The sequence below is a fragment of the Ambystoma mexicanum genome, chromosome 9, assembly GCF_040938575.1.
Source record: "Ambystoma mexicanum isolate Mex_15411 chromosome 9, UKY_AmexF1_1, whole genome shotgun sequence".
Taxonomy (NCBI): Eukaryota; Metazoa; Chordata; class Amphibia; order Caudata; family Ambystomatidae; genus Ambystoma; species Ambystoma mexicanum.
Genome location: NC_090931.1, coordinates 284,647,110 through 284,671,558, shown reverse-complemented (window position 1 = coordinate 284,671,558; position 24,449 = coordinate 284,647,110). Strand labels below are relative to the sequence as shown.

At 46.3% G+C, this 24,449-nt stretch overlaps 1 protein-coding gene across 6 annotated transcripts in view; it reads left to right on the top strand.

Moving 5' to 3' along the window:
- The window catches only part of CUEDC1 (CUE domain containing 1), a 1,053,353-nt gene that overhangs the window by 981,247 nt on the left and 47,657 nt on the right, over positions 1 to 24,449 (top strand). For all 6 annotated transcript variants that reach the window (XM_069614650.1, XM_069614646.1, XM_069614649.1 and 3 more), the window contains 3 exons: positions 16,577 to 16,672; positions 17,292 to 17,385; positions 19,386 to 19,444. In XM_069614650.1, the coding sequence (XP_069470751.1) occupies positions 16,577 to 16,672; positions 17,292 to 17,385; positions 19,386 to 19,444 (249 nt within the window). The remainder of the gene's footprint in view (positions 1 to 16,576; positions 16,673 to 17,291; positions 17,386 to 19,385; positions 19,445 to 24,449) is intronic.

Here is a 24,449-nt window from a genome sequence, read left to right as displayed (position 1 = left end):
AAATGTTTAGGTTGTGTTAAACTGTGTGTGACTATAATTGCTCAATCTCTACTTTTCCTAGAGTTGAAGTAGTGAGGGGTAATCAATTCTCAGTGCCTTTCTTAGGTACCTCCTTGTTTGCTAGTTAAAGGATGGGCATCAGTTGTGGTGATTGCATTAAGAGCTCTACAGTCCACACAGAATCTCAATTCCCTGGATCCTGCCTTTGGCACTAGCACAACTGCACTAGATCATTGACTTGTAGATGGCTCTATTACCCTGAGATCAAGCATCTTGTTGACCTCTTCCTTTATGTGGGTTCTTACATGGCCTGACATCCTGTAACCCCTGCTTTTAACAGGTAAACAGTCACCAGTGAGAATCTCATGCTGGCCCCAAGGGGTCAAGCCTGGTGATAGTGAAAACAGAGGGGCAAACTGATTTAACAGAATGTTGCACTCCTTCTCTTGTTCCACTGTTGGATCAGAAGAGAGATTGACTCCCATCTTTCCATCTAAAGGTTGTCCCCTGAAGAGGTCAGGTAGATGTTCACTCTCCTCCTCTTGAGCAGGGGCTAGAAGCAAAGCTCCCCGTTCTGGTCTAGAGACCTCGGCCTTTAAGGTGGCTGGTGTGAAAGACCCTGGGGGGGGCTCATTAGGATTGTCTAAGTCCACCAAATAATTGACCTCTCCACGTTTTCCCACAGCCTTGAAGGGTCCCATCCATTTGTCCTGTAAGGCTCTCTGCCTTGTAGGTACCATAACTAGAACTAGCTGGTCTTGAGTAAACTCAACCATGTTGGCCTTCTGGTCAGGCCAATGCTTCACTAGAGCCTGACCTGCTTTCAAGTTATCTGAAGCTTCTATCATCATGTGTCATTCTCCTTCGGAGACCTAACACATACTCAGTGACTCTCACTGGCTTGAGGGAAAGCGCACTCTCCAACCCCTCCTTGATTGGGGCCAATGAACCTCTAACCGGATGACCATAGAGGAGCTCAAAGGGGCTGAAGCTAACCCCTTCTTGAGGGACTTCTCTATAAGCAAAGAGAAGGCATGGCAGTAGAAGGTCCCACTTTCTTCTAAGCGGTTCTTCTCAAGCATCTATCATGCTCTTCATAGTTCTGTTAAACCTCTCTACCCACCCATTGGTTTGGGGATGGTAGGCTGTTGAGAACTTGTAGGTCACTCCACAGTTTTTCACATGGCTTGCATGTAGTGGGATATAAAGTTGGATCCCCTGTCAGAAAGAACCTCCTTAGGAAAACCTACTCTCGTAAAAATACCAAGTAGGGCCTTAGCCACTGCCTGGGCAGTAACATTCCTCGTAGGTTTGGCTTCAGGATGCCTGGTAGCATGGTCTACCACAACCAATATAAATTGGTTGCCTGAAGATGTGGGAGAGTCTAAGGGACCAACAATGTCGATGCCTAACCTCTCAAAGGGTACTCCTACCACTGGGAGAGGCACCAAAGGTGCCACATTCTTGGCTCCACTCTTGCCAGAAGTCTAAGAAGTGTGACCGCTTCTACAGAATGCATCTACATCAGACCCCATCTTGGGCCAGTAGAAATACAGAGAAATTCTCTCCTTGTTCTTAAAACTTTTGACCAGCTAAAGGAATCTCATGGGCTAACTGTAGAAATTGGTGTCTCACCTCCTGAGGCACTACACTTCTTCTGAAGTACCCTAGGGTAGACTCAAGAGGTTCACTGTAGAGGAGGCCATCCTCCCAGTACAACCCGTGCTTCCCTGGCTCTTGCCCATCCAGCCGGGAAGCTGCCTGTTGTCAAGGTCCTTCAAGAGTAGGACACTCTCTTTGACCTCTGCTGAAGTCAGCCTTACCGGGTCCACCTTCTGCAAGCAAAGTCTGCAGCTCAGGATGGTATTTAGGATCCAGATCTCCAACAGGGAGGAGGTCTTCTTTCAGCTCTGTCTCATCAGTAGCTGATTCACCATCTTCTGGTTGAACCTCACACTCGGCCTCAGCTGGTGGAGCAGTCACAGGTGTGACTTTGGACTGTCCTCTCTGGGATGTCCTGGTTTGATGCACAGGAGTGCTATCTTTCTTGTTTCCTGAGACTTTGGGTTTCCCCTTTGTCTCTTTCTTCCTGGAAATAGAAGGGGGCTCTTCCTGTGGACTGGGTGTTATAGGTTCTTTTGTAACAACCCACTGAGCCATTTAAAGTGAGCTCTCTTGCCTTCCTAGTCTGCTCCTGCTTCCTTTTACTGGGAGGCCTGGGGGTGCTTGATACAACTCCAAGAGTTTTTAAGTCATTCCCCAGCAGGACTCTCCAGGCACCTCACTTTGTACACTGACAGGTATTCTTAGTCATATTGTTGCACTGGATGAGAGCTGGTAATATTGCAACCATCTGGATAGGGCATCCAGCAAGCTTAGTGTGGCCTTTGGGTGGCTTAGCAACATCCTCAGGTTTGAAAAAGGGCCCATCCACCACGGTAATGCTGGCCCCAGTGTCTCTAATGGCAGGGGTGTCCTGACCATTTACAAGTACACTGTCCTAGTATTCTTTTGCGTTATCTGGTATAGAGTTATACACATCTACACTCTGCTGTTCCCACCACAGACCCAGGGACATCAAAGAAACACTGGCAGAGACTCCAATGGGGTCTTCAGCCAATAGTTGTAAGTTTCCACTTGCTGTATGTACTTCACCCTCAGGGATGAAGGCTAAAGATGCAGTGTGGACCCCTGAAGGTTTACCCTTACATCGGGAATCCCCTTTCACATGGTCAGTTGACCCACAAGCATAACATTTTCCAAATGTTTTGACAAATGGGGGCTTTTGCTGACCTCCTTCTGGTTTGGCACCAGAGGTTTCACTAGACTGTCCTGGTTTCCCAAATGGTTTACCCTTCTTATGTTTGTGGCCCTCTTTTGGGTGGGAGGATTTAGAATTCTCTGTCATCTTTCTTGCACTGCTTCCCCTCATCCTTTCTATGAGTAGCCCCAAAATTGTTTTGAGTAGCCCTGTTGGCAACCCACAAGTCAGCAGCTTTTGCTAGCTTCTTGGGATCAATATCTTTTGAGTTAGCCAAGTGCTGTCTCAACTCAGGAGAGCAGGCATCAATAATAGACTCCAACAATAACAGATTTCTCATTCCTTCAAAGGAGTTCACTCTCTAACCCTTAACCCAACCATCTAAGTCTTAGAAACATTCACACACCCAGGTAGCCCAAGTGGTACCATCAGTTTTTTTGAGGGTCCTAAACCTCTTAAGGTACTGGGAAGGAGTCCAAATCTAGCTATCAAAGCTAGCTTCACATTTTCATACTCCAATCTTTCAAGTTCCCCCACCTCCATTACAGCATCAGTTGCAACCTGGGGGAGCCTAGACAAAAAGCCAAGGAATCAACCGATTCCCTGTGAAACCCTGAATCCCAAAGTTCTATTCAAAACCACCCAACCAATCCAAAATATCAAGTTTCACATCATACATACTCACTGCTTCTTTAGGCATGCAAGGTCTCTTTGGACTGGAAGACCTAGAAGACTCTGGGATAGAAACATTTTCAAGAGACAATTTCTTCATTTCAAGAGCATGTTGCATTTCCATTTCCCTTAGTTTGATGTTCAGCTTGGATTTGTAATCTTTTGAATTCTAACTCAGGTTTCATTTTCTCAAGAGACGCACATTCTGGACTCAGCGATGGGCATTGTGGAGTCCTTGTGGATACAGGTTGGGGCAAAAGGGCCTGTTGAGGTAAGGAGGGGCTCTCTTCCTGAGACGACTACTCTTCCGACTCTTCAACAACATTAGAGTTAGACTCTGAATTATCATCCCCAATATCATTGTCCACATTTCCTGGGTTAGTAGGTGTGACGGGCCTACTACCCAGACTTTGATTTTTCAACATTCTTTCAATTAGTTCATTTTTCTTTCGTTTAACGGGGAAATTCCTGAATTTACACATCTTTCAGTTGCTCTACTGTTAAAATGATCAGGGCTTCCTGCCTGAAGTTATCCACATCTGGCATGTTACAATTGCTTTTCTAGTGGAGCTTAGCCTTGTGAAGGTTTTTAGTTGAACAAAAGCAAAGTACAGTCTTAGTGTAACAACTCTACAATAGATCCTCACTGCCTGCCCCCAGTGTTAGGCAAGATTGTATGCACTACCCTTTGGGTGCACTACAAGAACCCTCACCTCCTGGCAATAGGAACCCAACCTTTGGTATAAGTCTGTACTACACAGGTTGGTAGACTGTTGAGCAGCCAGGCTTATCTCAAGAGGGGTCAATGTGGGCTGTAGGGGAGTTACATAGAGATTCACAGTGACAAGTATTCAAATAAACAGTTACACCCAAGGTTTCTTGAATGAACAATTATTAATGTATCAGTCAGTTAGAATAAGCCTTCTTCAGAAGGGAGCAATATAAAAGCAATACACCATATAAAAGAAGATGGATGAGCACATCCAGCTAAGTCTGGCGCTCTCGATGTGAGCTCTCACGGAGCTTCTTATTAGTTATTTTTTAATATAACACTTTATACGGAGTTTCATCCAACTGTTGGTTTATTTGTACCTGAGGGTTGATGTCCAAAGATAAATTAGAAAAGATTCCCAGACCTAGTCTTTAAACTAGTATTTGAGTGATTAGTTCCAAAAAACTGCCAGGTATTCAACAAATAGGAAGCTGGTTTGTTCAATGTTTGTGTGGTTGTCTTTAATGCCAATGCATTTCGGAGTGAATCTCCTTCTTCAGGGCGTTAACAACACTTTTACGTTTTACTGATCATTTATCAGCCAAAATCACTTCACGCACTAAATAAATCAGAATGGCAACAAAAGAGTACATCACGTATAGAAGAAATCATAAATCAAATTTGGTTCCAGAAAGAACGAACATTTAGGCAATATATCAAACCATGTGTATCAAATGTCATAGTCCACCATTTTGAAGAACATTAGTGAACATATAATAAGTAAATTAAAATGTACATACCCAATGAAGGTAATTCCCATTAAACAGAAGGATAAGGTTATGAGGAGAAACCAACAACATGGCATCTTCGTTAGATCAATGTTAATGAACAGTTATACAAATACAATAACACCTCTGTAGTGTTGTGCATGCCTAGGATGCACTAAAATTAACTTCGTGATATCCTGTGGTGTCTGACACCATTGTGGGGTGGATAACTCTGTGTTTTCAATGTTACAAGCGTCTGTAAAAAAATGACGAAACCTTAACAATACTATATCCGTTATTATACAAGTCTCCTGCGTTTCTATACATTCCTTTGAATGTGAGTCTGACGCTTACCCCTCAGAGTGTGTGCGTGTGTGTGCATCCTCTCACTCTGTGGCCGTGTCTCTTCCACTGACGTTCTGCAATGTAGCAAAGGTTGCAGCAAGCTTGTGCCGTGCTGAGAAACCATTGTATACCCGTTTATAAAAGCAACACACATTTACCCTCCAAAATTATACACTTAGTTTCTAAATCAGTAAAGACCCATTTGGGATGGCACACAGTCACACCCTCAGGTGATTTCAATAGTTAGGGTGCTGGGGAAATTAATATCTTACTGCAGCATTTTGAATATTCTTAGGGATTGGTCAAAGGAAAAGGTTATTAGAACAAACAAGAGATCACAAATATTCTTAGCAGGCAAATACTTTTGGATCCCCTAAGCAGTCATTCAATATAACAGGTTAAGCCAAAGTCAATGGGCAAAAGTCTATATGAGCTGAAGCACTTCTGGTAGGTAAGTAGAAAAATCTTTGCACAATGTTTTAGAAGTCTTTGAAGAAAAGAAGAATCAATGTAGGGCCACAAGCTTTTTAGGCTTGTGAGTAGTAGGAGATGCAAGCAACTCTACAACAAGAGGTAAATTCTCCCAGACTTTAAAGTACCTTTGGATTGAAGAAAAGGTGCAGCAGATGACTCCTGTTCCTGTGCAGCTCTGCAGATCTCGCTGTTCCTGGGCCTCAGTCGTGGGGACAAGAGGGAGGACTTCTGGGGACTCCTGCACTGCAATGGGACGGTCACCGCTCGCAACTGGCAATCTTCAAACAAGTGGCGCTTCGGTGTTTCAGCTCCTCGCAGCTTCCGCAAATAGCAACACCGCGGTTCTTGGCTGTCGAGATGGACTTTCCTTGCTTCTGGGGTCCCGCACTCTGTTGAGGGGGCTCAGGCTTGGCCAGCCCTGCTTCCTGGGAATTAAGGAGGATCTTCCTGGAGCTCTTGGCCAACTTAAAAGCAATGCACACAATCTGGTGTTTCTCTCCCTGGCTGTTCGGTTTCCAACAGCAGCTCTATGGAAATTCTACCAGCTCCGAAAAGATGTCCAGGTGGCTTACTTTGGAGTTGATTGGTCCCACCAACTCAAGGGGAGAAGTCGTCCTTGCAGGGGCTTCTCTGTGGATACAAATTTGGAGTTTCAGCACAGTAGCAGCGCTTCACCGGGCAAAACAACGGTCCAGGAGTTGCAGCAGGCGTCCTCTTCAAGTTCTTCTTCGGTTCCTTCGTCCAGTGGTTGACTCTGCCTTCCAAGCCAAAAGCCTTGTCTTTTATTCAGTTCTCTCCTATTCATTCCAGCCTCGCTGTTCGTCACCCAGCAGGGTGGGTGTCCTTGCCGGACAGTCAGCCAGCCAATCACTACAGAGTGCATTTGGGGTCTACTAGGAGACTAAGCACAGTGAGTTTCAGGCACCTCCCTCACTTCCTGCCCCCGCCAGACACCCTGAAGCCAGAGGCGTGCTTTACTTGTGAATCCCGCCAAAGGCAAAGCAAACAAAGGGACCAGACCTGGTTTGGCGCACAGAGTAAATCTCAAGAAGGACATTTCCACAAAGAAATGGCGAAAAAAGACCAGGGTCATTTTGACAAAAATTGCACCCTTGGGTGCTTTACTGCAGCTGCGAACGCAGCCTGCACTAAATGTACACCACGGTAGTTACAAGTAAACCACTGCCACCAGCCATTCATTGAGGCAAGGGTAACATAAAAATGTTACATGAGAAGCTAGACAAAGGGGATACTAAGTAACCCCTCCAGCACCCTATTGTAAGATAGTGTTTGCTGGGTCTAGAAGGTATTTAAACCTTGGGGAAATCTGGATGACGTCCCTGTGCCACTGCACTGATGATGCTGTGTGACACAATGTAAAATATGATGCCTATGGAGTTTGTCAGGCTCCATAACCAAAAGAAACACAAAGTTAAAAAATCACATTAAAATAAAGAGTGGGGGAAAAAGGGTCTCACTCTCTCCAGATCAGAGAAAATCAAGTCCTCAAAATCCAGCAAAGTTGCTGGGGGTCTCTAAGGTGGAGGGAGTTAGCACATTTCTGAGAATTCTCCCTAACAGCTGGCTTCCATGCAATCAGACTTTCTTTAGTCCCTCTTCCCTTTCCTTTTAATCTCGGGGACTCCCACCCGACGCAGTGTCAAAACCTGCACATGCAGATAATGTCTGCTTGGAATTCCTCATACCTTTGTTGTCACCTCGTGGCAGTACTTAAGAGTATCCAGTATGTTCTGTCCTGGCAAAATCTATTTGCTACAAAAATACTTGGTCTTACTCTAGATGACATAGCTTGGTATGGAAGGGGGCGGGCTATTGAATGTTGGGGAGTGACATGGCTGAAAGGGCTGTATTCTAGATGATCGTCCTGATCCCCAGGGTAGCCCTCCCTCCCCATGAGGTCCTCCTGCATTAAGCCACCCCTATGGACTATTACTTAGCGACTGCACCTCCTTAGCCTCATGGGAAAGGGCTCCCCCCTGGGGAGAAGTGATAACTTGTGAATCGTCCCATATATTAAAGTATATTTCAGTATGTCAGTGTAATGTATTATTTAGAGTTGTGTGTGGCTAATTGTACCTATATGTCAACCTACTACCCGTATCTGAGGGTTGAGCTGTGGTGCTCTGCGGCCCTCGTTTGAGAGGTTTGGATTCTTTCTTGTCATGGGTTTTAGCCTTTTCCCTAGGGCAGGGGTCTGCAACCTTTGACTCGCCAGATGTTTAGGACTACAATTCCCATTAGCCTTAACTAGCATAGCCCATGGTAAGGGAGAATGGGAGTCGAAGTCCAAAACACCTCCATCTCGAGAGCCACAGGTTGCAGACCCCTGCCCTAGGGTTAGTTGTTGTAGCATCCTCAACGGGGGTAAACAAACGACCTCAATAGCAACTACAAAATATTGGCCACTGTAATACAAACACGCAAAAAATCAAAGCTAAGCCTAGTATAGCCATTATTTCACATAGCTGTGCATTAGCTATGAACTGTTAGTACAAAGGAGTAGAACAAGGTTCTGTAAATAATCTCCTCCCATGATTAAAGGAAATAAGAAATAACCAAAAAGTGGAAAAATATTTGAACTGCAAATGTAAGCATAAAGTAAAATGAGCTGAACAGTTAATAAATTCATTTATATTAGAAAAATGAAAGTTATGATCAAAGACACCATAATTATTCAAACAATATTATTTTTTGTAGGTTACATGAATTTTATTATTTGTGATTAATGCTACTTAATGTAAGATCAGAAGATCAGGAATAAAAATAGGTAAGTGTAGTAATAACATTTTAATTTGTTTAATTTGCTCTTCAATTCAATTAAGCCAAGCCTAAATGTCTTTCTATTTATTTTCTTTTACCCAATGTAGTTAATACAAGTAGAGAATTTAAGAAGAACAACGTGAAATTCTACCTGAAAAATAAGAAGCCAACTAAGGCTTGTTGACTATGTAGCCCACTAAAGATTAGCACAATTTGGAAGCTCTCAAAAAATATTATATAATCACACAAACAAGATATATGGATGTTTTATATTCAAGAAAAGCAACTATTTGTGTAGTCCAAGGAACTGTCCCTTTATTACAAAACCCTTTATAATACATTTCAGAGAAGGCAATACAATAAAGAATGCAGCTTACCCCTGCATCTCCTGCCAAACGTCGATGCATCTGGGAAATAGATTTACAAAGATCCTTCTCTAAATTTGCCCATGGTGGTAACGCTGAACTCTAGTATTGACTTTTCCCATTGAAAATCCTGAACAGGTTATATTATACACCAGCAAAAATCATGCATATTCAACCTGACTGTAAGGACAGGTGCCCTTGATGAAGTGAACCTCTAGCTGGAATCTTGTATATACCGTGGTCTTGTTCAGAGTTTGTTCCTTACTGGAAAGCAGGGAGTCAAAAATTGTCTGTAATATCTGGAGTGCACCTTCCTGTCTATTCTTAATGAGGTTTGTGGGGTAATATTGGGCAAGTGTCTGAGTCGAAGCGAAGATTCCTTAATCTGGGAGAATGGCTTGCAAAAAGATGTACACTTCAGAAGCGGAAATACTGACCCCAACCATTGAAATGTGGCACTGATGTTTACTTTGCGCTAATAATGCTGGAGAAACCAACTGCAAACTTTGCCCTGCTGGAAATCACTGTAAGGCTATATGGATGGAATATCAAGCTTATGAGTGAACTGCTACTGACAGGAAACTACCATGAGGATGTCAGACAAACATGTTAATTTACACAATGCCAAGTTAAGCATAAATAATGTGGCTCATGTATAAGGTAAAATGCTGTAAAAAGAAACAAAACGTTTTATTGATGTATGTATTTATTAATTGCCAGACAAATTAATAAGAATTTTCTTTAAAAAAATACATGGTGGAGGACACTTTACATGGATGATTTTGAGGATGTGTATATATAAAATACAATACGCTCTTCAAAGCTTCCTATGTGATTGTTTTTTTAAAACAATTTTTATTAATTTTTACAAAACCATTCAACACATAAAAAACAAACTTAGCGGTGCATGTTATACATTTTCAAGTATCTTGTATCATATTATACCATAGCCGCTATTTACCATTTACCCTCCCCCTGTAACTTGAGCCTACTCCATTCCGCCTTCCGCCGTTATCTTCTAGGGATGTTCCTTCTTCCGTGTTTTGGGAGGTATCATCCCCACTTGGGCATACCTGGGTGGACTCAGACAATGTGGCGGCTAAGTGCCTCCAGGCCATCAATGTATCTGCCTCTTCCTCCCCCCCTCTATTGGCTGCTTTGGTCCATACCGCCGTTTCCGTGTCAGCCCATTTCTTGACATCATTTCACCAAACCTCTACTTTTGGTCTGTTGCATGCTTTCCAGCCCATGGCAATTCTGCGCTTGGCCAATACGTAAGCCAGGTCTTTAAGTTTACCCACATGCTTTAGCTTGCGTGGTCTAGGGAACCCTCCCATCATACATGCCCACCCTGATTTCACATTTAGCGTGATCCCCTTTTCTGACAGGCGATGGGCCACTTCTTTCCAGAATTTACCGATTTCCGGGCATGCCCAGAACATATGGGTCATCCCAGCATTCACTTCCTTCTCCATATTTGGGACATGTTTGTATTTCTCTGTTTTTGAATCGGGCTATCCTCTGGGGGGGGGGGGGGTCAAGTATGCTCTGAGAGTTGCATATAGCTGAATTTGTTGCAGCCTTGCATTCCTGGACACCTTTATGGTACCTCTGAGCCTCCCACTGCCCATCATTCATGCTTTCACCCACTTCCTCTTCCCAATCCTTTCTTAGCTGGGTAACTTCCTTCCCCACCCTGGTCATCAACAATTCATAGATTCGGGAAACCTTGTGCTCTCCCTCTGCGATGTCGTATATTGTTTCTATAGCTGCATCAGGTTGGTCTTCCAGCACTATTTCAGACCATGTTTCTTTCACCCGTCGCACCAGTCTGGTGTATGTTATATATTGCCCGTTTCCTCTACCAGTGCGTAAAATTCCATTATTTTCCCATCTTGCCATATATCTCCCATTGTTGCAATACCCACCGGTTCCCAGTACTTGCGTATCATCTTCCTCAATTGCACATCCCCTTTGGTCAGCGCTACTAGCGGAACCGGGTTCCCCATGGCCTGGCAAGCCTTCCGCCACATTTGCCATCTCAATTCCAGCATTCTCAGACACCCTTTTGGCTCTGATTTAGGCAGCCATATCCATTCTTTCAAGAAGAATGGAGTGCATTCCGACCTCAGCCGTCTGGACTCCGCTGTTGAGTCTTCCGATAGCCACCTGGCCACATACTGTAGCTGGCTGGCCCAAAAACAGATCTCAAAGTTGGGAAGTTTTATACCTTCTTTTGTCATATGTATTCTGTAGTTTCCACAGGGCTACTCTATTCCTAGTGTTGTGTCAGATGAAGCCTCTACATATGCTCTGGAGTTTGACAAAGAATCGTTTGGGTATCATATGTGGAATATTTCCCAAAAAGTGTAACGGCCTCGGTAATACAACCATTTTCAATAAAGCCGCTCTCCCTATCATGGCCAAAGGGAGCTTAGCCCAGAATCTCATGCTGTTCTCAGTATTTACCATTGCCTTCTCTGTGTTATGTTTGTGTTCATCCTCCACCGTGTGGTAGATATCTATCCCCAGGTATCTAAAGGTTTCGGTCTCCCAGGGTATTTGTAGAATGGGTAAGTGCTCCCGCTGGATCCCTTTATATCTTCCCAGGGGGAATATGCACGACTTCGTGGGGTTGACTGCAATGCCCGAGAGCGACGTAAATCGCTCCATTACTTCTAGGATGTATTGCAGGTTCTCCTCCGGGTATCTTAAGTATAACAGCATATCATCTGCATACAATGATATTAGGTGTGGCCCTCCTTTCATGAAAATCCCCACCTCTCCGTACTGTTACCTTAGGTTTATCGCTAGGGGTTCCACTGCAAGGATATATAACATCGGGGACCAAGGGTACCCCTGTCTGGTACCTCTGCTAAGTTGCCATCTTTCTGAAATAACCCCTCCCGTCTTAACGCTGGCTAGTGGTGAGCTATACAGCAGTCTAACCCATTTCAGATACTCGGGCCCTATACCATATTCCCTTAAGGCTGCTACGGCCAATTAACAGAGTCGAAAGCTTTCACCGCATCCAGTGAAACAATTGCAACTTCCTAAGCCTCCCCTTCGGTCTTCTCCATGACCCGGTGAAGCCTCCTAAGGTTGTCTGATATGTTTCTATGCGGGACGTATCCAGTGTGATCAGGATGTATACGTTTTCTTATGACCTGTCTTAATCTCCATGCCAGCACAGCCGTGAGTATCTTGCTGTCCTGGTTCAGCATGGATATCGGTCTATACGATCCGCGTTCCATGCTTTTAATTTAAGTTACATAGCCTCTCCCAGTGCCCTTCGCATACTTACCGTAAGTGATTTATAGCGTCAACCTCTTCCAGGGAGTCAATTCCTCTGCGCATCGCTGCCTCTGGCTCCTCCTCTGCCTTCTGCAGCTCTTGCAATATGCCTCCTTGCAGCCCTTTGTATTTTGCTATCGCTGATCCCCCTCACCACCACTTTAAATGTCTCCCATAGGGTGCCGACCGATTTTACGCTTCCAGTATTGGTTTCAAAGTATTCTACAATATCCCTCCTCAAGTCCCCTCTAAATACCGTGTCTTTCAATGCTTCGGCTCTCAGCCGCCATGTTGGGATCCTAGCTCTAGGGGCTTCATACTGCCATGTTAAGATCAGTGGTGAGTGGTCTGAAAGGACTCTCGCTTTATATTCGGTCTGGACTATCTCTCCCGTCATCTCTGAGGAGGCAAATATATAATCTAGCTGTGTGTACAAATTATGTGGGGCCGAGTAGTGCAAGTAGTGTCTATCATATGGGTGGTGTAGCCTCCACATGTCCTCCAGCTTAGTCTCTCAACAGGGTCTTCAATGTTTTGGCTGCTGGGTTGGGTTTGTCCAATTTCCCATCTGACCTGTAAGCCCTGGGATCTAGCGTACAGTTGAAGTCACCTCCCCATATGACTGCCCCCATCCCCCAGGTATGGGCTTATTTTGGCTCCATGTGTTAATACACAAAAATATCTCAATACAAAAGTATTGCCATATTTTTGTGGCAATATTGACCCATGGACCCTGCGTGGCACACCCCCGCAAACCCTGCATTATTTTAAAATGTGCGGGGGACACCCCCGCAACTCCCGCTCCCACAAATGATCCCCCCCAAAATATCACCTATGGCGAGACAAACGGCCATATGTACGGTGATATTTTTGGTGGGGATATTTTGTAGAGATACCCTTATTTTACTGTACAGAGTTTTAAAATAGGCCACAGTATCTTGGTTCGGGCATATGTATTGATAATACACACTTCTCTGTTTTCTATTAGTCCCCGTACCACAACCATCCTCCCATCCGGCTCCACCACAGTTCGTAGAAGCTGAAAGGAGACATGTGGTCCCACCCACGTGATTACTCCTCTGGCGTATACTGAATATGTTGCCCCCACGGTGGTTCCCCTCCATGTCTTCCTTACCACCTCTTGTTTTTCTTTTGTGAGATGGGTTTCTTGTAGTAGAGCAATATCTATTGTTTGCCTCCTCATGTACATCATAATTTTATTTCTTTTCAGATAGCTATTCAGCCCCCAGATGTTCCAGGTAACTATCTTAAGGTCTCCCATCATTCAACCATACCCTGTCCCACCACTGTCCCCTCTTGTCTTCTGTATCTTGCGCCACGGCAAATGGATGTAAGCTCGTTCCCTAATTAAAATCACTGCACACCCTTCAACTCCACTCCCTCCCCCCTAACTTCCCAACCCCCACTGTTGTCCCTCCCTCCCTCGAACTACCTCATCTTGTTGCCCAGTTCCATCCCTGGATCTCAGGCTCCCCCGCATCTAGCCCTTTTCTCTGTATATCCGATACTCTGTTCTTAGCAGGGGGAGACCGTCCAGTATCCCAACTAAACTACCCAGGGGGTTGGTAGCGAATCTCCTGGTATAATGCCTCCTACTACGCGTTGACTATATGTATAATTCAGAATCGTACAAGCTGATCTATTGGTGTACTATGTAACCTACTATAATCCAGTCCCAGTGTCACTGTATGTGCCGTACTTATCTCACAAAAAGGCTTCTTGTGTATCGGTTCGGCACTTGTGTGTTTCCAGTTCATTTCCCGGTCTCTCTCTCCCTTTGGTCGTCCTCTCTAATCCAGCCATGTGGTCACATCCTCTGGTGATTCAAAAAACAAAGCTTTATTCTTCAGGAGCACCTTCATTTTTGCCGGGTACAGCAGCATGTATCTTTAGCCTGCTTCACGCATTCTCCTTTTCACTGCAACATAGTTCAGGCGTTGTCTCTGCACCATCAGTGTGTAGTCCGGGTACTCCGTAATGGTCGCTGACACTCTGCTTATTGTTCCGCCTTTGCGGAAGTGTTCCAGGACCTTCTCCCTGTCTTTATAGTTTAATATCTTTGCAATGATGGGCCGCGGCGTGGCTCCCGGTGGTGGTCTCCTCGACTGGGCCCTGGGCGCGCTCTCCACGGCAAACCCTTGGCTCAGTACTCCACCCGATATCTCCTTCAGTACCATGTTCTCAACATAGTTCGTCGGGTCAGCTCCCTCTTCTCCCTCTGGAAGCTCTATTATTTGCACATTGTTTCTTCGGGCCTGTCCTTCCGCCTCTTCTGCTCTATTCTCCAGGTTGTGCATCTGTTTCAGCACGTGAATTTCCTTTGCATTAGTTGTGCACATGCTCATATTGCCTTTCATCTCTTTCTCCAGTGTTCCCGTGCGCTCTGCTAGTGACTTTACATCTTGTCGCAGTAAGTTTACATTTATGCTCATTGCGTCAATTTTGGATTCCAGCGCTGTCCTCAGGTCTGATATTGCTGCACCCATCTTACTTTCCCATGATTTTTTCAGTTCAGCGATAGCATCCAGTATCTGTTGGTTGTGGAGTTCCGGCTTCTCAGATTTGCGAGGGCCTTGTCCTTTCCCACTGATCGCCTCAGTCACTTGTGGTGATTTGGCATATTCCTCTATGGTGGGGTTGTTTCCCTTTGCCTCTGCGTAATTTGGATGCCATTTTCACGTATGCCAGGAGCCTCAGGCCAGTTCCTGTCCCTTTTGGGCGTACCTCTATAGGTCAGGGGCTGTCCGTCCCTGTGCTCGTGATCCACTCTGCCCTCAGACTCCCTCTCTTCTAGGGGGACCCCTGCAGTCCTATGTATCTACCTGGTCAAGTTTGTTGCTTCCAGGCGAATGTTTCGCTGTGACCTGCACTCCACTGTTAATTGTTTGCACTGCTTCTTTGCAGAACTTTGGGTCTCCTTCAGCGTGCCAAATTACCCAATTGTCTTATGTTCAAGTCTTCCTTTGTTACCAGCACCCTGCTGTTGTCATGCCCTGCCAGGCTCTGGCCCCTTCACCATGGTGCCAGTAACACTGCCTGCATCCTCTCTCCTACAGGCCTTTTATTGATTCCAACATAGCTCCAGTATAGCCTCTCTCTGGGCACTGCTTCGTTTCATCTGATTCTTGTGCTGCGCTCACGCGCTTGTAACCACGTATCTCTTAATGTGTCAATTTCTCTTCTCACTATAAATTCTGACAGTGCCCCTCACTTCCAGGGAGCACCGGCTGTTTGTTTGGGCCTCGCGCTCCAATTTATGGGTATTATCTTGACGTTCGGATCTGAGGCACGCCGCAGACGTGTCCGAGTCACTGCAGCGTATCTCTGTGAGCTGGTGTCACCGGCACGGGCCCCCTCACCCCTCGCGCGTATCTTTTCGATGCGCTCACCCAGTCCTGCATCCATCGGGAGGATCCGCTTGCCCATGACTCCTCCCTGCTGGGTCATTAGTTCGTTCGGGTCTTCCTCTGCCTCCCGACTCGCCTTCCTCCTCCCATGGGTGCCGTCACCTCGGTCTGCAGCCTTGATGCGCTGCTCCATGCACGGCCAGACGGGCGGGGAGTCGCGCTCGCTGAGTGTGACCGAAGGGCAGTTCTTAGTCACGCGGGCCTAGGCTGCAGTCTTTAACGTTCCAAAATGCATCAGGCGGACCCTTTGAAGTCCAGGTCCACCATTTTGTTTTCTTTGTTCGTTTTATTCCGCGACCTTCAAAGTTCTGCAACTCTTATTCCACAGACACTGAGTGCCTGAGAGTTTCAACTTATTTGCTACACATCTTCCGACGTCTTATCCTCCAATTTCAGGTCTCATAGGCTTCAGTCAGCATATATTTTTCAAGGATCACTCTCGGATCGACAGGAGCTTCCCAGGAAAGACGTCCTACTCCATGGCTAATGAACCACACCCCCATGTGATGATAGTTCTTATTTTGCAGCTTTATGCAAAGTATGTGCTGGATTTTTTACTCGGTAAAACAATTATATAAGAAGCTTCATTTATTTCTAACAAACCTTTCAAAACCCTAATTTGTTATATCTGTTCATCGGGTATGGCTACTCTGCATTCTCCACCATTTCTACCTTATTCAGGCCAGGCAGAAAAAATATAGGACTGTCTACTGGTCAACATTTGATAGGGCTCATCCTACAAGAAGATCTGTCATAGTAGTTAAAGCTAGTAGGAGAGCTCTAAAGCCTTCCTTACTTGGAGTCTCTATAAATTAAAGAAAAGCCAAAATGAATGGTGCAATGTTTGGATTTTAATGGTGGGCTCCCATCTTGAAGTTTGTGAAGTTTCAGAAATGCCTTCTAAGGATGTGCCGTTTTGTTATGTTTGTTTTTTTGCATAGAAGGAGTCGTTCAATATTTCTGATTCTGTCTTTCAGGTGACGATCAGATACCCACCTCTGTAACCTGTGAGGCCATCAGTACAGTATCTGACGATGCCTTATTTAGGGATAAGTTGAAACACATGGGAAAATGTGAGTATTCATAATTTATATAAAGGTGTCACATTTGTGAATGACCCATCTTTGGAATATTTGTTGCAAATGTACATACAAAGGTCTGGTGGTATCTCTGATTCTTACCTGTGTTGCTTTTGGTGGGAGAAGGAGGGGAAATTTATACATTTTGTCTGATTCCTAGTTTCTTTTTGTTCTTATTTTCATGGGAAAAGCATGAGGCTTGATGTGCTTTTCGGAACAAGTATTTGTTTACAAATAAAACTGCACATGCAGGACAAAGAAATAAATTATATGGTAGAACATTTATAATGTGCGGCAACATCTTTCTAGGAAAATGCTTCTCTCCTTTGAGAAATCAATCTCTTTATATGACTATGAAAACCTTTCCAGACACTTTTTTACTGTTTTCGGTTTGGGTGATTTGCAATGGTTTGTGTTTGGTGTAACTTGCTAAATGGTCTTAGGAAGGTCTGTTAGATTTACTGGATGCAAGATTTGTTTACCCCCGATGTCTCATGAGCAGAAAAATCAACTTTGGAATGTTTTACAGCTATTATGTATGGCATAGAAAAGATCATGTTTTATTTGCATGCCCCTGAAATCTAAACCAATAATCTGCTGCTGTTCTTTTAAGCAACCCGAAAGAAGTTATTTGAACTTGCAAGAGCATTCTCAGAGAAGACCAAGATGAGGAAGTCGAAACGAAAACACTTGTTGAAGCATCAGGTGTATCCTTTACATTAGTGTTTTTGAACCTTTGCACAGTGAATGAATATTGATGCTTAAGTTCTTCACAAACAATTTAAGGTTTCCATGGTGGGCTCACACTTGTTGCTTATTACTGTATTTAGTTTATTAGGTGAAAGTCACTAGTGGCTTTAAGAATGAGTAGCTTTTTTTCGGTTCTTTCTTCGGATAAAAGGGCGAATTTCTATCGAAAATTGATAAAGAAGTCTTCTTTCTACTCATGTTATTCGCCCACCTCCCTAGCACACTCAGACGTCTTTAAAGAAGTAGCACGTGAAACCTTACCGCTGAAGGTGATGGTGGGACCTTGTTCCTCGCCAAAATAATCTCATTACATCCTCTCCAGTGACATGCAGGAGTACCCTGGTTGTGACCACTTGTATACAGTCAAGTCCTTTAGATGCAAAGTTGGTGACTGCATCCTCTCTGGCAGCAAAATCGGGGTGGTAACTGTGGAGAAACAGCTCAATGGAAACGGAGGGGCTACATATAAAAGATGGTTCTGAGAGGGCATAGTTCATTGCAGCCTTCACACTTGAGTTTTCCCCTCTCACAGACAGACACGACTCTTCATTGAAATGCAAACATTTCCTTTTGGCGTGCAGCCAATCCAGTTGCTGGGATTGTGATTATTTCCTACTGGTACTTGCCAACATTCCAAGCAGCCTCATTGAGTCATGCTCCTCTCACCCTTGCCCACCCACCCCAGACTCTAGCTTTTGGCCCGGGCATCCCACTAAACCTATCCTACCACATGCCGACCCCATTCGCACTTGGCCTTTCTCTGCTCATATCCCCCCATGCTAAGCAAAACAAAAGAGATGATGGCTAGAAGGTTTAGAATTAATCTTAATCTCTGGCATTGCTCTGGGCACGCCTCCAGACCATCGTTATTCACCTGCCAAGCCATTACAAAAGGGGAAAGACAACATGCAAATCAGGCTTGGTCCCAACCCAAAAGGTGCAGTCCAGCCCAAACTGCTTGAACACATCCCTTTTGCATGAGAGCACAAGCACCCCAGACATATTTATGGCTCATTGGGCCTTCTCACTAGGAGTACCTTGGGTCTCAAAGCCCAGCAGGCACGGGACCCATGTCTGGGCATTCCCGTCCCACTCGGAACTGCTTGGTCACATCCCTTCTGCATGAGACTACAAGCATCCCCAGACATGTTTCGCCCGAAACATGTTTGGGGATGCTTGTGGTCTCGTGCAGAAGGGATGTGACCAAGCAGTACAGGCTGGACTGCCCCTTTTGGGGTGGGACCAAGCCTGATTTGCATATGGTCTTTCCCCTTTTGAAATGGCTTGGCAGGTGAAGAACGATGGTCTGTAGGATTGCCCAGAGCAATGCCAGAGGTTAGGATTAATTCCAAACCTTCCAGCCATAACCTTTTTTGTTTTGCGTATCCAACATACTACCATCATCTCTGAAGATGCTTTCCATTAACACCAGGAAAAGGGAAGAATGGCTTCCCTGGGAGTGGCAGTCCAGGATTTCCATGGGGTCCATCTTTGTTGTAGGTTTTTTGGTGCATAAACACAGGGCATGTTCTGTGAAGCTTGTTACCGGATGTTGTACTAGTGGGCTAATACCTATAATGCTTGGTGGCCAGTAACGGCCTCCTGCCCACGTTAAAGGCCCTGTCTACAAGTTGACTTATTAAGTGGTGCAGTGAACTGTTAACACCACAGTACAACCTGCTAAACTAGTTGTCACGACTGAAGTAATGAGAAAAGTGATCTATGAATTTGCAAGTATAAGGACTCACAATTTTCCCTTGCATGTCATAGGTAATGGGTAGAAAGCCACATACAGAATTAAAATGTCTGTGATTGGGGGTGGTGGGGGGAGTGAGAACATGTGCGTAGGCAGTAAGGGGCCCTGTGTATAGTTGCATGCTTCGTCAATGCTATCCTAGGAAGTGTTTGACATTAAGGGTGTGCAATCAATACAATTTTCCTTAATAACAATGAGCAGACTTGGGACCGCAGCCTCAACAGCCAACCTCTTGGACGATGCAGAAGGGCCCTCGTGTGGTAAGTTCTTTTCAAGTCAATGCCTCTTACATTTATTTCATGAATGTTTGATTTTTAAGCCTTTTCTGTGATTCTTTACTAATTTTGATGTATATATCAACACACCTGAAAAGTGAAAGTACACACTTCGAATGGATTTTGTCCTCCCACATATTCCTCATTTTATGATATTTCCATATCCAGCTTCAGCTGCTTCGGAAACCTTTTCCAGCAGAGGGCACTGCGCTTCGATGCCTGTCGACTCGATGTCCCTCGAAGGCCTCTGTCTCGATGTCGAAAGTCATTGAGGGTATAAAGAGTGAGCAGTGACCGTTGGCTTCAGTTTCGTTTTTCTGTGAAAGCTATAGCTTCGGATACGGTGCGCTTCGGTTTCTGGCGTCTTCGACTACGCGGTCGGAGTTTAAGAAGGGCCAGGATTGTGGGGCAAAGATGTGCTTTACGGAACCCCATCAGGTATGCCTGTGGTGCCTCTGTTCCTCTCAGGCTACCTTCGACCTTAAGGCCTGCCTATCGATGATGGCGAAAGCACTGAAAGAGCAAAGAGGAAAACAGCAGCAGGTAGGTCAAAATCCCCTTCGACTACTCAGTCGAAAAAGACAGTCTTCAGACGAATCGAAATATTGCTCCTCGTCGTAAGAAGACAAAAAGATTGAGATCACGCAGTAGTTCTCACCACTCATCATCTTCGCAATGTTCAAAGAAAAGGCACTATAGGTCGTCGTCGAGTTACTCCGCAGAACGGGTTAAATGCTTGACGAAATCGGCCTCCCTGGCTGAGTGGGAGAAGTTCAGAGTTAAAATGATGCAAGTGTTCGAGAATGCACCCTTGACCACCCCGAAGAAATATGTAAGCCATGCCCAGGTCGAACTCAACAAGAAAGATGAGGGCAAAACACATGCGGCCTCGGGCCCGGGAGCTAAGGAAAAGTCTCCTCTAGAGCAGTTGAAGGATCCCTCAAGTCGTCACAAATATTCCTTGAGGAAGAAGTCATCAGTGCCGAAAGACTCCTCGTCGGACCCTAACAAGTCCTTGACGCCAAAGGCGCCGAAGACTTCAGTGCCACCATTGACACCATAGAGGATTATAGAAAAAATATATACACCACTACCAAGAAAGTATTTATTTTAATCACTTTGATTTATGAGGAAGCAGAACATTCCTCTGATGATCCCTTTGGTGTACAATAAAGAACACCTGGAGTCCCTGAATCCTTGATCTCAGCGGAATCAAGGTTGGACAATTTACAGGAGTCCCTGCAAACTGCAAGTGGACTAGATATGTCCTCAGAATTAGAATTTGGGAGACATGATCCTACTGACCATGCAGAAGGGTGGTGTAATAAATGGGGTGGAAAAGACCCACACCAATATATGAGCAGGATGATCTTACTGACATCCTAGATAAGGGCCCCCAGGAGGATCCTATTCTTCCTTTTCCTTTACATGTGCAAAGGAGAGTAAAGACAAATTGGGAGACGCCAGAATTAATTCTGGCAGTAAATTAAAAACTAGCTTCCAAATATAGGGCATCCAGTAGTGACCCCAGTTAGCTGATGAAACATCCCACTCTTGAAAGTTTGGTGGTACAGGCTGCCGCATCCACCTCAAGACAAAATGCATACCCAACTATTTCCCCAGACAGAGATGACCAGCGTTACAATGCTTTGGCCAAGAAAGTTTTTTCTGCGGGAAGTATGGCCCTAAAGTCCGTAAATGCTACGTGCACGTTAGCCAGGTTCACTCATACTATTTGGGAATGTATAGCAATGTCAGGTGAGCATATCCCTGAAGGTGACTAAAGAGACAGATTTTTAAATCTAGTCAAGGATGGGAAGGACACAATGTGCAAATCCCTCCAGACAGGTCTCGACACTGCTTACAGTATCAGCAGATCCATGGTGGCTAGTACAGTAATGCGCAGATTTGCCTGATTAAGTAAGTCTGGTTTTGCTCCAGATGTGCAATCCAGACTGCTTAACATGCCCTTTGATGGCACACATTTATTTGATAGCAAGGCCGACGAGAGCCTGGAGAAGGAACAAGTTACTTACCTGTAACTGTTGTTCTCCAGCATGGGTCTGGCATGGATTCACATGCTCATGAATATTCCCCATAGTCAGGCTGGGAATCCTCGGTAAAGAAAAAATCAGTATCAGTTTCGTTTCTGTTCTGTCTTTCTTAGTAGTAACCAATCACTGATCTCTGGGTCATACTGCCCCCAGCCAATGACTGCCCTCTCCCTAAGCCCCGCCTCTGGCAGCCATCCTCAGATTTGGTAGCACGCCAAGTGGCAGTATGACCAAGTGAAGAGCCGCAGAGGGGTAGGTGGGAGGGTTCGCATGTGAATCCATGCCAGACCCATGCTGGAGAACAACAGTTACAGGTAAGTAACTTGTTCCTTCTCCAGCATGGGGTCTGGCATGGATTCACATTCTCTTGAATAAAAGAATACATAGCAGTATACACATGCACAACCACGGGAGGTGGCAACAGGCTCAACATTAAGCAATACAACAACTTAACATTAAGCATATCTTACCTCCTCACCAGGCTCACCTTAAGCAAACAGGTTGCGCAGCACTGCTTGGCCGACCCTGGACTCCTCCCTGGAGTCCCGATCGACGCAGTAGAATCTTGTGAAGGTGTGTGTTGACCTCCACGTAGCAGCCCTGCAGATATCCAGCAGGGGCACACCAGACAGGAACGCCGTGGTAGCAGCGATCGCTCTGGTCGAATGGGCTCTCGGACAGCCGGGCAGAGGTCGGTTTGCCAACCGGTGACAATGCATGATGCAGCCATCTGGAAATGGAAGTCTTCGAGAGAGCCTTCCCTTGATTCACAGGCCCAAAGTTCACGAATAGCTGTGACGTCTTCTAAAATCTCTTTGTGCGGTCCACGTAGAACTTCAGCGCTCTAGCTACATCCAGCGAGGGCAAAGTACTCTCGGCCGGCGTCGAAGGCGACGGGAAGAAAACTTGTAACACCAAGGGCTCGTTGAGGTGGAAGTCCGACGGCACCTTGGGCATGAAGGAGGGGTACGTCCTAAGCACTACCCTTGTGTCATGAAAAGTCAAGTATGGAGGCTTGCAAGATGGGGCCTGAATCTCTCCCACTCGTCGTGCAGAGGTGATGGCCACGAGGAACGCTGTCTTCCATGACAGGAACTTCAAGGGCGTCGAATGCATTGGCTCGAATGGGGCCTGGTCAGCACTACATTAAGTTCCCATGCCGGGGCAGGAGCCTTCACTGGCAGGAATGATCGGAATAGTACCTTCATAAATTCCTTTACCAGGCGATGAGACCACAAGGACGCCCGTCCCGTAGTCCTGGTATATTGGGAGATGGCAGCCAGATGTATTTTTATGGAGGCGTGAGCCAGTCCAGCTTTGGCCAGCGACAGTAAGTACGGCAGCACTTGAGGGGCCGTAATCCGCTGAGGGTTAATCTTCTATGCACGGCACCAGACAGAGAACCTCTTCCATTTATGACCGTAACACTTGAGAGTTGAGGACGCCTTGGCCTTTGCAAGAACCTCTCTGCAATCAGCCGGGATATCGTACCCTCCAAACTCTAGCGCTGCAGGAGCCAGGCCTGCAAGTTCAGTGACTGTGGGTCGTGGTGTAGAATGGCGCCTCCTTCTCTGGAGAGAAGATCCGCGTCCGCTGGCAGTCTGACTGGCGGGGACGTTGACAAGTCCAGAAGGTCCGGGAACCAGACCTGCCTCGGCCACGCCGGTGCGACAAGGATCATCGTGCACCTGGACTTCTTGAGCTGGCTGATGAGGCGGAGCAGCAACGGCAATGGAGGGAACACGTATAGAAACAGGCCGTCCCAAGGGAACGAGAAAGTATCGCCCATGCTCCTCGGCTGTGGAAACCTGCTGGCGAACCTCTGGCACTTGGAGTTCGTCGCCGTTGCGAACAGGTCGATCTGGGGTTTGCCCCATCGTTGGAAGAGTCGATCCACTTGATCCTGGCGCAGTTCCCACTCGTGGCAAGAGCGCAGCTCCCTGCTGAGTGAGTCGGCGATGGTGATTTTTATTCCTGCCAGGTGGAAGGGAACCAGAAACATCCCCTGGGCGACAGCCAATTGCCACAGATCCTCGGCCTCCTTGGATAGGGTTGTGGATATGGTGCCCCCCCTGCTTCCGTATGTAGAACATTGTGGTGGTGTTGTCCGTGAAGATCCTCACCACTTTGTCCTTGATGGACGGGAGGGACGACTTGAGCGCCCAGAACACTGCACAGAGCTCCAAGATGTTGATGTGAAGAGACCTCTCCTCCGGGAGCCGAAGGCCTCTTGCGTGGAGATCTCCGGTGTGGGCCCCCCCCCAACCCTCCAGAGAGGCGTCCGTAGTCACTGTCTCCTGAAACGCCGGGGTTTGAAAGTCCGTGCCCGTCGTGGGGTGAGCCCGGGTGCCCCACCATAGGATCGCCCGACGGAACTCCTCGTCAAGGGGGATCCTGTCCTCGAAGCAGCCCTCCGCCTGAAACCAGCGGGCGTCGAGGAACTCCTGTAGCGGACGCATCCGAAGTCTGCAAAGGGGTACAAGGTAGATGCATGAGGACATCATCCCGAGAAGGGAATTGATGGACCTCACCCTGGCCACGTCCGTGGCGAACAGTCCCCGTACCTTGCCCAGGATGGTTTTGGTCCTCTCCTCTGAAGGGGAGGCCAATTGCTCCACTGTATCGAGCTTCGCCCCCAAAAACAGTGCTACTTGCGACGGAACCAAGTGGGATTTGGGGTAGTTGATGGAGAACCCCAGCTCCGTGAGCAACTGGACAGTCCTCGCCGTATGATCGACGGCGAGTTCCCTTGACCTTGCTCGGATTAGCCAGTCGTCCAGGTAGGGGTAGACGTGGATCCCCTGCAGGCGCAGCCGCGCCGCCACTGGTGCCAGGCACTTGGTGAAAACCCTGGGTGCCGACTTTAATCCGAACGGTAGGGCTCTGAATTGGTAGTGGCGTCCTTGAACCACGAACCTGAGGAACTTCCTGTGCCT